The sequence below is a fragment of the Saccopteryx leptura genome, chromosome 4, assembly GCF_036850995.1.
Source record: "Saccopteryx leptura isolate mSacLep1 chromosome 4, mSacLep1_pri_phased_curated, whole genome shotgun sequence".
In the NCBI taxonomy this organism is placed as follows: Eukaryota; Metazoa; Chordata; class Mammalia; order Chiroptera; family Emballonuridae; genus Saccopteryx; species Saccopteryx leptura.
In genome coordinates, this window is record NC_089506.1 from 136,281,356 (window position 1) to 136,296,890 (window position 15,535).

Sequence of the window (15,535 nt, forward strand, 5' to 3'; positions counted from 1 at the left end):
CGGCCTGGCGTGCAGGGGACCCGGGTTCGATTCCCGGCCAAGGCACATAGGAGAAGCGCCCATTTGCTTCTCCACCACCCCTCCTTCCTCTCTGTATCTCTCTTCCCCTCCTGCAGCCAAGGCTCCATTGGAGCAAAGATGGCCCAGGCGCTGGGGATGGCTCCTTGGCCTCTGCCCCAGGCACTCGAGTGGCTCTGGTCGTGGCAGAGCGATGCCCCGGAGGGACAGAGCATCGCCCCCTGGTGGGCAGAGCATCGCCCCTGGTGGGCGAGCCGGGTGGATCCCAGTCGGGCCATGCGGGAGTCTGTCTGACTGTCTCTCCCCGCTTCCAGCTTCAGAAAAAAAAGAAAGAAAAGAAAAGCAGTTGTAGCCATACTCATATCTAAAAATGCTGACTACAAGACAGCAAAGGTAATGAGAAACAAAGATGGATATTTCATAATGATAAAGGGGACATTGATTCAAAAAGACATAACAGTTTTTAATATATATGCACCAAACCAAGGACCACCAAAATATATGACAGCTACTGACTGACCTAAAAACAAAGACTGACAAAAATACAATCATACTTGGTGACCTCAATACACTGCTGACGGCTCTAGATTGTTCATTCAAACAGAAAATCAATAAAGAAATATTGGCCTTAAATGAAACACTAGAACAATTGGATATGATAGACATCTACAGGACATTTCATCCCAAAGTGCCAGAGTATGCATTTTTCTCTAGTGTACAAGAAATATTCTCAAGAATTGACCATATGTTGGGCCACAAAAATAACAAACAAATTCAGAAAGATTGAAATTATACCAAACATATTTTCTGATCATAAAGCCTTGAAACTAGAATTCAACTGCAAAAAAGAGGTAAACAAACCCACAAAAAATGTAGAAACTAAACAACATACTTTTTTAAAAATGAGTGGGTCAAAGAAGAAAAAAGTGCACAGATCAAAAGATACATCCAAGCAAACGAAAATAACAATACAACATATCAGAATCTCTGGGATGCAGCAAAAGCAGTAATCAGAGGGAAGTTCATATCACTGCAGGCCTATATGAACAAATAAGAGAGTGCCCAAGTAAAGCACTTAACTTCACATCTATAGGAACTAGAAAAAGAAGAACAAAGACAACACAAAACCAACAGAAGAAAGAAAATAATAAAAATCAGAGCAGAAATAAACAAAATAGGGAACAGAAAAACTATAGAAAAAATTAATAAAACAAGGAGATAAACAATTGAGAAGATCAGTTGAGAAGATCAACAAAACTGACAAACCCTTGGCAAGACTCACCAAGGACAAAAGAGAGAGGACACATATAAACAAAATCCAAAATGAAAGAGTAGAAATCATGACAGAAATCATAGATATAAAAACAATTATTGTAGAATACTATGAAAAACTATATGCCACCATATTTTACAATCTAGAAAAAAATGGATAAATTCCTAGAACAATACATTTTTTCTAGACTGAGTCATGAAGATGCAGAAAGTCTAAACAGAACCATAAGCAGGGAAGAAATAGAAACAACTATTAAAAACCTCCCAAAAAATAAAAGTCCAGGGACAAACGGCTATACTAGTGAACTCCATCAAACATTCAAAGAAGACTTGGTTCCTATTCTACTCAAGGTCTTCCAAAAAATTGAAGAAGAAGCAATACTTCCAAACACATTTTATGAGACCAACATAACCCTCATACCAAAACCTGGCAAACACAACACACACACACACAAACTACAGACAAATATCTATAATGAATACAGATGCTAAAATACTAAACAAAATACTAGCAAATCAAATACAACACATTAAAAAAATAATTCATCATGATAAAGTGGAATTCATCCCAGAATCACAAGGATGGTTCAACATACGTAAAACGGTTAAAGTAATACACCATATCAACAAAACAAAGAACAAAAACCATATGATCTTAATAGATGCAGAAAAGGCATTCAATAAAATGCTACATCATTTTATGTTTAAAACACTTAACAAAATGGGTATAGAAGTAAAATATCTCAACATAATAAAGGCCATTTATGATAAACCATCAGCTAACATCATATTAAATGGCATAAAACTGAGGACTTTTCCCCTAAAATCAGAAACAATGTTGTCCACTCTCTCCACTCTTATTCAATGTGGTGCTGGAAGTTATAACCAGAGCAATCAGACAAGAAAAAGAAATAAAAGTCATTCATATTGGGAAATAAGAAGTTAAGGTTTCACTTTTTTGCAGATGATATGATCCTATACATCAAAGACTCCACAAAAAGACTACTAGAAACAATAATCCAATACAGTAAGGTCAGAGGATACAAAATTAATATACAAAAGTCCATAGCCTTTCTATATGCCAACAATGAAACATCAGAAAACGATCTCAAAAAAACAATCCCCTTCATGGTTGCAACATAAAAAATAAAATACCTAGGAATAAACATAACAAAGAATGTAAAGGACTTATATAATGAAAACTATAAAGCATTGTTAAGGGAAATGAAAAAAGATATAATGAAATAGAAAAATATTCCTTTTTCTTGGATAGGAAGAATAAATATAGTCAAAATGACTGTATTACCCAAAGCAATATACAAATTTAATGCAATACCCATCAAAATTTCAATGTCATTTTTTAAAGAAATGGAACAAAAAATCATCAGGTTTATATGGAACTATAAAAAACCCCAAATAGCCAGAGCAATCCTAAGGGAAAAAAACAAAGCTGGGGGCATTACAATACCCGACTTAAAATTATATTATAGACCCACGATAATCAAAACAGCATGATATTGGCAGAAAAATAGAAACTCAGACCAATGAAATGAAATAGAAAGTCCAGAAATAAAACCACATGTATATGGTCAAATAATTTTTGATAAAGGGGCCAACAACAATGGAAAAAAGAAAGCCTCTTCAACAAATAGTGATGGGAAAACTGGAAAGCCAGATGGAAAAGAATGAAACGACTACAGTTTGTCCCCTTATACTAAAATTAATTCAAAATGGATCAAAGACCTAAATACAATACCTGAAACAATAAAGTACATAGAAGAAGACATAGGTACTAAACTCATGGACATTAGTTACAACGAGCACTTTGAATTTGGCTGCAAATGTAAAGGAAGTAAAGGCAAAGATAAATGAATGGGACTACATCAGACTAAGATGCTTCTGCACAGCAAAAGAAACTGACAACAAAACAAACAGCCAACTAAATGGGAGATGGTATTTTCAAAGAACAGCACAGATAAGGGCCTAATATCCAAAATATGTTATACAAAGAACTCATAAAACTCAACAACAAACAAGCAAACAATCCAATAAAAAATGGGAAGAGGACATGAACAGACACTTCTCCTAGGAAGAAATACAAATGACCAACAGGTATATGAAAAGATGCTCATCTTCATTAGCTATTAGAGAAATGCAAATTAAAACTACAATGAGATACCACCTCACACCTGTTACATTAGCTATTATCAATAAGACAGGTAATAACAAGTGTTGGAGAGGCTGTGGAGAAAAAGGAACCCTCATCCACTGTTGGTGGGAATGTAAAGTAGTACAACCACTATGGAAGAAAGTATGGTGGTCCTCAAAAAATTAAAAATAGAACTACCATATGACCCAGCAACTCCTCTACTGGGAATATACCCTCATAACTCAAAAACACTGGTACGTAAAGACACATGCAGCCCCATGTTCATTGCAGCATTGTTCACAGTGGCCAAAACATGGAAACAATGAAAAAGCCCTTCAATAGATGACAGGATAAAGAAGATGTGGTACATATACACTATGGAATACTACTCAGTCATAAGAAATGATGACATCGGATCATTTACAACAACATGGATGGACCTTGATAACATTATATGGAGTGAAATAAGTAAATCAGAAAAAACTAAGAACTATATGATTCTATACATAGGTGGGACATAAAAATGAGACTCAGGGACATGGACAGGAGTGTGGTGGTTACCAGGCGTGGGGAGGAAAGAAAGGGAGGATGTGGGGGAGGGGCACAAAGAAAACCAGATAGAAGGTGATGGAAGAGTATATGACTTTGGGTGATGGGTATGCAACATAATCAAATGTCAAAATAACCTGGAAATGTTTTCTCTGAACCTATGTTCCCTGATTGATTAATATCACCCCATTAAAATTAATAAAAATTAAAAATTAAAAAATTTAAAAAAATAAAAAGAATAATTTTAAATCAACAATATAACTTTAAAACTTAAGAAACTAGAAAGGAACAATTTAAACCTAAAGTTAGCAGAAGGAAACAAAGATTGAAGCAGCAATAAATGAAATAAAGAATAGAAAAACAATAAAAATAATTATCGAAAACAAAAAGTTGATTCTTTGAAACGATCAAACTTGACAAATCCTAAGGTAGATGGACTAAGAAAAAAAGAAAAAATGATTCAATTTACTAATGACTCCACCAAAAAACTGTTAGAATAAATGAATTCAATAAAGTTGCAAAACACAAAACACCGTTTAATCTCTATACACTAACAACAAATTTTTCAGAAAGAGAAATTAAGAAATACAATTGCATCAAAAATAATAAAATATCTAGGAATAAAAAACCATAAAGGTAAAAGGTCTATATACAGAAAACTGTAAGACACTTATGAAAGAAATCAAAGAAGTCACAAACAAATGGAAAGATACTCCACATGATGGATTAGCAGAATTAATGTTGTTAAAATGTTCATACTATCTAAAGCAACCTACAGATTCAATGCAATCCATATCAAAATTCCAATGGCTTTTTTCACAAGAAAAAACAACTCTAAAATGTGTATGAAACCACAATGAGCCTGAGTAGCCCACGCAATCTTGAGGAAGAACAAAGCCCGAGACATCACACTTCCTGATTTCAAACAAACTATGTTATAAAGCTATAGTAATTAATAGACTTTGACTTCTTTTCTCTACAACCTGAGATATTGGTGGTGAAGAAACTTTTCCATTCCTCTAATTCCTACGTCTGCTGAGCTTGAAACCAAAATATTATCCTTTAAATGTGGTGAATTCATCATGAACAATACAGTCTCTGTGTTCTTAAGTAGAAACAAGTGAAAAAAATCTATATTTTACAAATGAAAAAGATAGAGAAGCAAACTTGCAAAGTACTGAAATCTTTGCTCTTCTATCATTTATTATTAAAACTTTCCCCACAGAGGCCCTGGCCAGGTGGCTCAGTGAATAAATTATTGTCTTATTGTCCCAGACTGCCAAAGTCACATGTTCTATCCCTGGTCAGGGCAGATAAGAGAAGCAACCAATGAGTGCACAACTAAGTAGAACAGCAAAGTGGAACAATGGGTTGATGCTTCTCTCTCGCTCTCTCTCTCTCCTTTCTCCTTTTTCCCTCTCTCTCTCTTCCCCCCCCTCTCAAATCAATAAAAAAAAATTGTTTTTAATTTCCCCACATAAGTAAAAGGAAAACATAGGATTCTCAAAGTGAGAATTCTCATTCAAAAACTGTTTTTCTTCTACCCTGAGGATGTGCTTTGAAATGATTTAGATAGCTGTCAGTATTTCTGGGGAACATAGATAGCAAAGATGGTTGTCAGAGAAGTCTGTAAGACTGAGTAAACATACCAGATGTGTCCCAGAAGATGGGATGCTAGCAGAATTACATAACCTTTATGCCACTGGCCAGATTTTGGACTATCTGAAAATAAAACTGAAAAGAAGAAAACCCTTTGGGAAAAACATTTTTTCTTGAGAAGCAAGCCCTGTTATTACAAATTCAAGTTTTAATAACTGAAGAAATTATTTCTCTTTGGCCCCAAATTATATTATCAATAAATGAAGAAAACTATCCATTCATAAGACCAAAGAGGATTTTATATGAGATGTACACATACTGCTCCTCACCTTAGAACTTCCACGTACATATCCTTGTCTTATTCCTTAGTATTAATTAATAGTTTTTCAATGCAAGCATTACACTTTGTCCCACTATCATAAAATTCTCACAATACTCCTGGGTTAGTAATAAATTCATATTTTAAAGTATCAAAATAGCTTACATTTAATAAGCATGTACTAAATTTAAGCATTGTGTACTAAGCATTACATAGTCAGCACACAGCATTTAATCCTCTAATTTTGTTCCCATTTTTTAGATGAAGAAACTGATGCTTAGGAAGGCTAAATAACTTGCCTAAGGGTCACACAGTTAGTGGCAGAGCTTGGCTTGAACTTTTTAATTCATACATTATTTTGCCTCTCATGTGAGTAGGGTATTAAGAGTTATTTCAAGATGCCTTATGCTGATTATAGGCAGGTTTATACAGCTCTGGCAGTCTAAGCAGCATCTGCTATACAAGAATATGGTAGATACCTGTTCTAGATAAGACAGCAAGCACTTTGTTATCACACCTTTGACCCCGTATTCCACTCATTTCCTGAGTATCCTATGGCTACTACCCCTCATGCTACCAGCAGCTGCCAGTGATCCGTGGAGACCTCAGTATAGACCAGATTTAGGAGAGACAACTTTTCTGAGTCCCATTTATACCTACTGTCTGGAATTAGCCACTCATGATGTTCAAAAGAAAACTATAATTAATTTCTTATAAACAGTGGGCCACAAAATTCCATTCTGTGTTTAAGAAATAATATCTGTGGCAGAAACAAGCACTGTTACAATTCAGAAAATTTTTATTCTAGTTCTAAATTTGACCCTGACCAAATAGTTTTGTTCCTTAGTTTCTTTATATAAAAATAAAGAAATAGCTGTTATGTACTTTACAGGTTTTTTGTATAAATAGAGATGGTATATACAAAAGTACTTTTAAAAAAAGTATAAAGTCACTAAAAATATTCTAGGGAAGTCTCATAGGTAAAAAAAAAAAAAGTTTTCTTCTTACTAACTGAGTAGTTTGCCTCAATTTCCTTTTTATTCCTTTGCATTTAGTTAAAGATTCCATCAGTTTTTTACAATGTCTTCTCCCCAACAAATTTTCCTCTGTATTCTACCTCCCTTTCCTACTTTCCCAGACCTACGCACTTCCTCACTAAAGCCTGACCACCTCTGTTCTTTGCTTTCTCTCTTGCTAACACTTTTTATTCCCTTCTCACCATGATTATACTTCTTCTATCCTAGTTGTCATCTACCTACATTGTCTTATATTGCTGCTTAGTTTAACTTTTTTTTTAGAGAAAGAGAGAGAGGGAGAGGGACAGACAGGAAGAGAAGAGATGAGGAGATGAGAAGCATCAACTTGTAGTTATGGCACTTTAGTTGTTCATTGATTGCTTTCTCACACATTCTTTGACTGGGGGTTCTAACTGAGTCAGTGACCCCTTGCTCAAGCCAGTGACCCTGGGCTTCAAGCCAGCAATTATGGGGTCATATCTATGATTTCATGCTCAAGCTGGCAAGCCCACACTCAAGCTGGTAAGCCCACGCTTAAGCGGGCAACCTCAGTGTTTCAAACCTGGGTCCTAGTGTCCCTGGTTGATACTCTATCCACTGTGCCACTACCTGGTCAGGCCTGCTTAATTTAACTTAAATCAAATAAACAGCTATGTGATTCCTGTTACAGGCAAGATATACAAGATGAGTAATAACCAGCCTGCCAATTATAAATATTATGCCATTCTAGTAAGCCAAATGACTAATTTCATCGCTGTTGTTTTTAAATGGGTATTTGGTAATTCTTAGCTATTTCTAATGTCTTCAATTAGAACCTACATTCATTAGAGTGCTAACATACTGCAAGATTTGACCTTCTACAGCCAGTGGAAGAAACTGAATTCACATAATAATAATCTCAGTAACTAGTTTATTTTCTCTGCAATGTGATATATATTTAATTTCAGGTATAAATACATTGGCCCAACATTATGTCAAAAGGTGTTATATATATAATTAAATAAAAATAAGAAATTGTTTAAGCCATTAAAACTTTTAAAACTAAGTCTTTAAAAGTATGTATTTTTAAAATGCACAAATTGAAAAGGGCATTAATTTCAATGGAAAGAAGCTTCTTCGCATTCTTCTGAAATTCATGAAAGAGTTTGGAACTTCATTAAAGTGTACATCAAGATGTAAGTTTTCAAAGGGGTTATGATCAAGGTAAAGGTGACAAACACGGGAAGCATGGGCAGTGGCACAGCAATGGGTACCATGCAAACCGAGAGAAATCACAGTGATAATGGAAATCACCTCAGAAACAAGGAAAAACAGATCCAGAAAGCAAAAACACACACTCTCTCCCTTACTACAGGCAGAAATCCCCTCCTCCTCTCCAGGGCCTTTCTCTCTCCTCTTCCCTATACTTTAGTCTGCACTTTTGTGCATGTTTATTTCTGTTCATACATCTTCAACATCTGCTCCTCTCCACCTCAATCTATAGACATGCTCAAATCTGTTCTACTTTAAACTCTAAAATGTTAGGTTCTGTTCTATTGTTAATCCGAAAACTACTACACGTGCCAGCACACATTTCAACTACTCTCAGTTAACTTCAAACTGGACAGATGCACTACAGCAGCCATCTAAATGTCACTTTTACCATGCCAATGGGACTACTCCCCCAAGATCACCAAAGTTCACTGTCTGGAATTATTTATACTTGCTGCAGAATTAATCTCTCCTTCGAATGCCTTTCCTGGTTCCCATACATTATTCTTTCCTGATTACCCTTTCTCTCCAAATATTTTCCTTTGAGGATCCTCTTCATCCATCCACACTTAAATGTTAACATTCCCCAGGGTTCCATCCCCAGACCCTGCTCTTACATTTACACTGAGCAGTTTCAGTATTGCCAGTGCTGCTAATTCCCAAGCCATTATGAGCTGAGCCTGTCTCAGAGCTACAGGCCCAAATATCTGACCTCATAGAGGGCATCTCTATCTGAATATCATACAGGAATCTCAAAATTTTGCCTGTCTAAGTTAAATCGTGGTCTTTTTTCCAAAGCCTCTTGCTCTTTCTATATTTCCTTATTCAATCAATGGTATCAATGTTCATCCCACTGTTCCAATCCAAAACCTGAGAGCCCTCCTTTACCTCTAACTACTTCACTCAGTGTTCACTATCTGGGTCCATCACCTAAGCACTTTCCAACTGGACAGTTATAATTTTGCCATGTAATCAAGATTCTGCCTCTGTCTCAGCCCTCTTCAATTCATCCTCTGTTGATGACAAGTATGTGTAGAAAAGCACAAATCTAATCATGTAATGTACCTTGTTTAAACTCTTTAAGCTTTATTCCAAAATCTCTGATGTACTCCTAGACTTTATAAATTGGCCCGTCTTTGTCTCTAGCCTGGTGTTCTATCACTTCACAGTACTGTACCTATAATGCAGCTGGTCCAAGCTACCTGTCACTCCTTGAATGCACAAGCATCCCTTTCAAGACTTCATACTAACTATTCCTCCACCAAAATACTCTTCCCTCACATAACTTTCAGCTCTGACGTGAGTATTCCTCCTGTACTGCTATTATAACCATTACATATCTGTTATAATACTGTTAATTGTATTTAAGAACTGTACTTTTTGATAGCTAAGACCACAAAAACTAAAGTCTGACAGAAGCAAAAATAAAAAATATTCAGTGAATTGTTATCAACCATCTACAGTATGAGAATAGGTTAAAAATCATAAGAAAGGGAGTAAAAGGCACATAGGTGCCAAGAATAGACATAAAATCCTCACTTTGTTAGCCAACTAATCCAATAGGGACAGAGTTCTAAAACAGTTTCTTATGCCACTTTGTAGACCTAGTTGGAAACATACAAAAGGTAAAGGTGTCAACAGGTGAGGAAACTCAATTTCATTAAACAAAGAGTTAAGTATTTACATCCTAGATCTAGGTATTATAAATACATACTAAACAAAGTGAAAAACTGACTTTTATAATATTATGCATCACAAGAAATTGGTCTTCTATCCCAGAAAAGCAGTACAATAATAGTGCTTAACTGCAACCAACCGTTGTTCCAAATACAGGAACAACTCTGAACCAAAGGACTGCACCTGTTACTGCTACACATATGTGAGACAAACAAGGGAAACCCAAAACCACAACTGACCAAATGTGGTTCCATTAACCACCGAACTTCAAGGCATGTTTCCAGAAGAGAAATTAAAGAGATGAGGGCATTTAATAACGTACCAAGGAAACCATGTGCAAAGCACTAGAAGAGAGCTTTAGTTTCTTCTTTTAAATAAGATTCTGAGAGATAAGTGTATAAGGTACTGAAAAAGAAATGCAAAAAAATTAAAAAAGCTTAGCCTGTACATAAAATACTTGGACTACCAATTGTGCTTCAGAAAAGTCACATATCTAGGCACAGGTGCCAGAATGAAATTTATAAGTTCTAATATCAACTGGGCCTTAATACTGCCTGGCAATCTTTTTGTGTGTTACTGGGCAGATCTATCTCTGAGTCTACATAGAATTATTTCAACTTTTTTTTACTATTCTTTATTCTTCTAAAAATTCACTATCACCAACACCACCTTCAGTATCCTAAGGTTTAAAGTAGGTCATGAGGGTGGGGCTCTTATGATGGAATTAGGGCCCTTATAACAAGAGATGACAGACAGATAGTTAGCTGGCACCCACATACCGCCCCCCCACCCTGGCCCCTCTCTACTACATAAGAACACATAAGAAGGCAGCCATCTACAAGCCAGGAAGAGATTTCTCACCAGAAATACACCACACTGTCAGTTTGATCTTGGACTTCTAGTCTACAGAATTGTGAGAAAATAAATTTCAGTTGTTTAAGCCACTAAATCTAGGGTATTTCATTATGGCAACCCACACTGACTAATACAGAATCATACTTACAGTTGGAGATTCCACATCCTGGTCCTAACTCGAGCTTAATGCCAAGTAATATCTTTAAGTTAAAAAACACTAATGATGATTTTGAGTTTGTCCTATCTTTCAGAATATAATTGTAGAAAATGAAAGAGATTAAAAGAGAAACACGAAATCATAAACAGCTCTTGCGCGCACCTACTAAAATGTAGTATCTATCTGGTAAAAATAAAATAAAAGATACTTACCACCACCAAGAATGTAAGAATCCTGGTGGTTCCCCCAATGTGATGTTTTTTTCCCATCTTATCTAAAATGAATAAAAGAGATATTAAATACTTTCCTAATAACACTTTCCCTATAGCTATTACAAAGCAGTATTTTCCCATTTAAAATATTAAGATAATATATAAGATTTTAATTATTTTCATATTATTTACTTAAATTTTACAAGTACTCATTTCTTATAGTGATTTGTTGACTGAATAATCTCTGAGAGAAGATCGCACCATTATTTTCCTGAATTTGCTTCCCACTGTGCCAGAGTTTCAGAAGGTATTTTCAGCCTCTTAAGGTACATCAGAATCAGTTATTACCATATGAAACCAGATTACCAGAAATTTGCATGAGACTGGACTTAAATTACAGATCTAAAAAATGCTTTAAGGATTGAATTTTTGAAAAAATTCCTGATTTGAGTAAGAAGGCATATGACTTCCACAAAATAGGAGTTTACAAAAGATACTGATACTAACTTTCCAATTGTTTATATTTTATAAGTTGAAGTCCCATAATAAAAATTTTAAACTAAGTCAATATCTCCCTCAAAATTAAAATTCTAATTATTCTTTACAAATTAAATTTAGAAATTGAATAGTTGGACAGGTATTTATAGAGTAGCTTTTCTAAGCACTAAACAACAATAAACACAAAAGGTAAAAATCTTTGCATTCAGAGAGATTACATTTTAGGGAGGAAAATAGACTATAAACAGAGGACCCCCTCCCAACAAAATGAGACAGTATTTATATTAGAAGCAGAAGATGACAATTACTATGGAGAAAAACAAAGCAGTAAAGGGAGAAGAAAGACCACAGGAAAACAATAAGAAGTGAGTTGTAATTTTAATGAAGTTGATCCAGCCTCAAACACAATCTTTATGTATATGCCCTAGTGTTTTAGTTTAAATAACTAAAAATTATTTAACAATATCCCAATTATAAAAATATGTCCATAGGACCTTAACAATACTAGGAAGTAAACAACTATAATTATACATTCAAGGAATCCTTTCTATTACCTATTATGGTAGATGTTGGGACTTCTAATCCCTAAGGATGTAAGAAAGAATTTTAGAGTAGGCACTCAAAAGGTGCCCCTAAATGTGAAAAGAAAAGAAAGAGAAACTCTAAGGTAGAAATGGAAATACTTAAGAGCAATTTAAATCACTGAAACTGGCCGCATCTTTTAAGAGTTCTTAAGAACACAAATGTAAAGGAATGAAAACCTTCAAGTAGACAAGTCATTTCCTCTTAAAAAACAAAGACAGATTTTCTAAAGATTAGAAACTTTTATATGTGATAGCCATTTTTAAAAAGAGCTAAAAGGAGAAATTCTAGGAATTTATGATCTTGAATTTACAAAGACTAAATATGAATAATGATTCAAAATACGTTATATAAATGTAAGCTAGAGCCTTTCATTCTCCTAATAAAAAATAATTTTTATATCTATGCTACCTTTATCTGATGATTTCCACTGATCAATAGATAGTATATCATCTTGGTTCATGAAAAAATAAGAAATAGTACTTAATGAATCTTACGAAGAATAAACCTCTAATGTCCTACTAAAGTTATAATTTAATGAAAAGCCTGTATTTTATCTTTCAGTTTTTTCTCTTATCATTTTTTTCCTAGATGGTATCTTCTTGAAAAGGTATAATAAGGACCTCACACATGTGCTTTAGACAACAGTGACATTCCTAATCCCTGGAATCATCCTAATCACACAAACAACAAGTTTTTCAAAGTAGCGACTTTTCATTTCATCTCAGTTCATCTTGACTTTTCATACTACAGCTGTTAAAATAAAGCAGATAGCCCTCTTCTGTTACAAGGAGAACATGAGGTGACTTATGGAAGAGTTAAAGGGGCATGTCTAGGTCTCAGTGACAGACTCTGCTGGAGGTGGGATCAGACTCACAGTCAGAGCCCCTCTACAGCACAGCTCCCTCCTGCACTCAGACAACATCCATAACCATCATGTATTTTAGGAGATAAAGTACTCTAGGAAAATACCTATATGGTTTCTATTTGATATGGTCTTTTATCGGAGAAAGTAGGAAGGAAACACATTTGTATTTTAAACAGTGTTATATCTTATTATTCCTCCGAGACACGCAGAATGACACATACATCATCTTCCCATCCTCATAATTATCTTTACTATATAGTGAGTAAAGTTCATCTTTCTCACTTTGAATTGCAAAGCTGTGGCAGAAGAAGCTAAAACTTTGACCCATCATGTTGAATTTAACAAAAAAGCTACCCTTTTATACTTAATGAATAAACAATTAATCCTTTAGGTATTTCCAAAGAAGAGATGATTCTACATAGGAATATGTTTCCATAGCAATTGTTTTTCTCCAAACTAATTGCTACTATAGGTATTACTTGTTTAAAGAAAGTGTAAAATCACAGTCAGGAAAAAAGAACCCCCCAAAACCCCACAGAAAACCAAGGCATATTCATTGAGCATTGTTAAAAACAATCAAAATAGGAAAGAACCTGAAAAACATTCACCAACAGTGAATGCAAAATAACCTTTGATATTTACATACTATAAAATGGTATGCAATCCTTAAAAAGAATAAGAGATATCTACATAGTAAAATGGCCACGCTGGATTGGTCTTTCAAGTTGGAGATTTGGAAGGATGGAGAACAATACACATAGTATAAAACTTTTTCTGCTTTTTTTTTTTTAAAGATTGATATATATGCGTGCATTTGGGTATATTCATATTAAAGAAATCACGCCAAACTTACAACTGTGATTTTTCTTTTCTTTTTTTTTTCTTTTTCTTTTTTTTGTATTTGTCTGAAGTTGGAAACGGGGAGGCAGTCAGAAAGACTCCCGCATGCGCCCGACCAGGATCCACCCGGCACGCCCACCAGGGGCCGATGCTCTGCCCATCTGGGGTGTTGCTCTGTTGCATCCAGAGCCATTCTAGCACCTGAGGCAGAGGCCATAGAGCCATCCTCAGCGCCCGGGCCAACTTTGCTCCAATAGAGCCTTGGCTGTGGGAGGGGAAGAGACAGAGAGGAAGGAGAGGGGGAAGGGTGGAGAAGTAGATGGGCGCTTCTCCTGTGTGCCCTGGCCGGGAATCGAACCTGGGACTCCTGCACGCCAGGCCGACGCTCTACCACTGAGCCAACCAGCCAGGGCCACAACTATGATTTCTAGAAAAGAGTAAAGAAGGACTTTCACTTTAAAATCATATTTTACCTGTATAGTTTAATTTTTTTAGGTAAGATGCATTAATGATGGATGGGGTTCATGAATGGCTAGAAAATACCTCTAAATGTCAATACTCATTTTAGAAACAATTCTGCAATTTATGAGGAGGCATTTTCTACTGTACTGAGTTTCATGGGCTTTAGGCTTGTTTAAATATTTGAGTGTCATTGGCATCTATCAATTTCTCTCAAATCCCAGCCTAAAGTGTCCTAGGGCTTTTTCCTAGTTAATCATCCACTTCTCTTCCTTCTACCACTTATCCAGCAAAAAGTTGTATTCTCCTGTCACTTTCAGGTAAATCTCTAGGCCCGTTCCCACTGCATTTCAGGGTCTCATTTGTATTTATGCTATGTCCTTAACATATAATCTAGTCTTTTTCAGTATTTCTTCTTAAAAGAAAAAGACATTTTAAGATTTTATTTATTGATTTTAGAGAGAGGAGAGAAGGAGAAGGGGGGAGCAAAAGCATCAACTCATAATTGCTTCTTGTACATGCCTTGACTAGGCAACCTCAGTGTGCTATACACTGTGCTACCAAAAGTCAGGCTCAGCATTTCTATATAAATGCAAAACCAAATACTGAATCATATGGGAAGGGAGGGGTAAGACATGCCATATGCTTTATAAATGATAATTACAAATTACAAATGTACATACTATCTGATATAGCAATTCTTCCTCTAGAAATTTATCCTATATATAAAGTCATGTGTACAAAAAATATATATCCATCTATATAGATCTATACCTATATATCTATATGTTATCTCTCTATATACCTATATATACATATATCTATATGTTATATCTGTGTGTATACACACACACACAATCTACACTGACAAGATAACAATTTACATTGAAGTATTGTTTGTAATTTCAAAAAACTGAAATACCCTAAATGTCCATAAGTAGAGGGCTGATGAAACATAACATGGCACATTTCATAGAATGATACCCTAAAACCATAAAAAGACAACTATGAAGTCTCACAAATCAATATAAAATTATTGAAATCTAGCAAATGAAAAAAAAAAAACACCAAATCACTGAACAATGTGTATAAATAAACTAACGTGTATAAAGAAAGAAAAAATAAATAGCATATGCCTGTCTATACATGAACACATACACAAACATCTGCTTAACTTTTCATGATTACTTGCTTCCGGCAAGGTACACTGGTCA

At 35.1% G+C, this 15,535-nt stretch overlaps 1 protein-coding gene across 12 annotated transcripts in view; it reads right to left on the reverse strand.

Moving 5' to 3' along the window:
• SSBP2 (single stranded DNA binding protein 2) overlaps positions 1-15,535 on the reverse strand; it is a 406,179-nt gene that overhangs the window by 235,881 nt on the left and 154,763 nt on the right. For all 12 annotated transcript variants that reach the window (XR_010751123.1, XM_066381777.1, XM_066381775.1 and 9 more), the window contains exon 3: positions 11,075-11,136. Coding sequence is in view for 11 of the 12 variants with exons in the window: in XM_066381777.1 (XP_066237874.1) it covers positions 11,075-11,136 (62 nt within the window). In the remaining variant the exon portion in view is untranslated. The remainder of the gene's footprint in view (positions 1-11,074; positions 11,137-15,535) is intronic.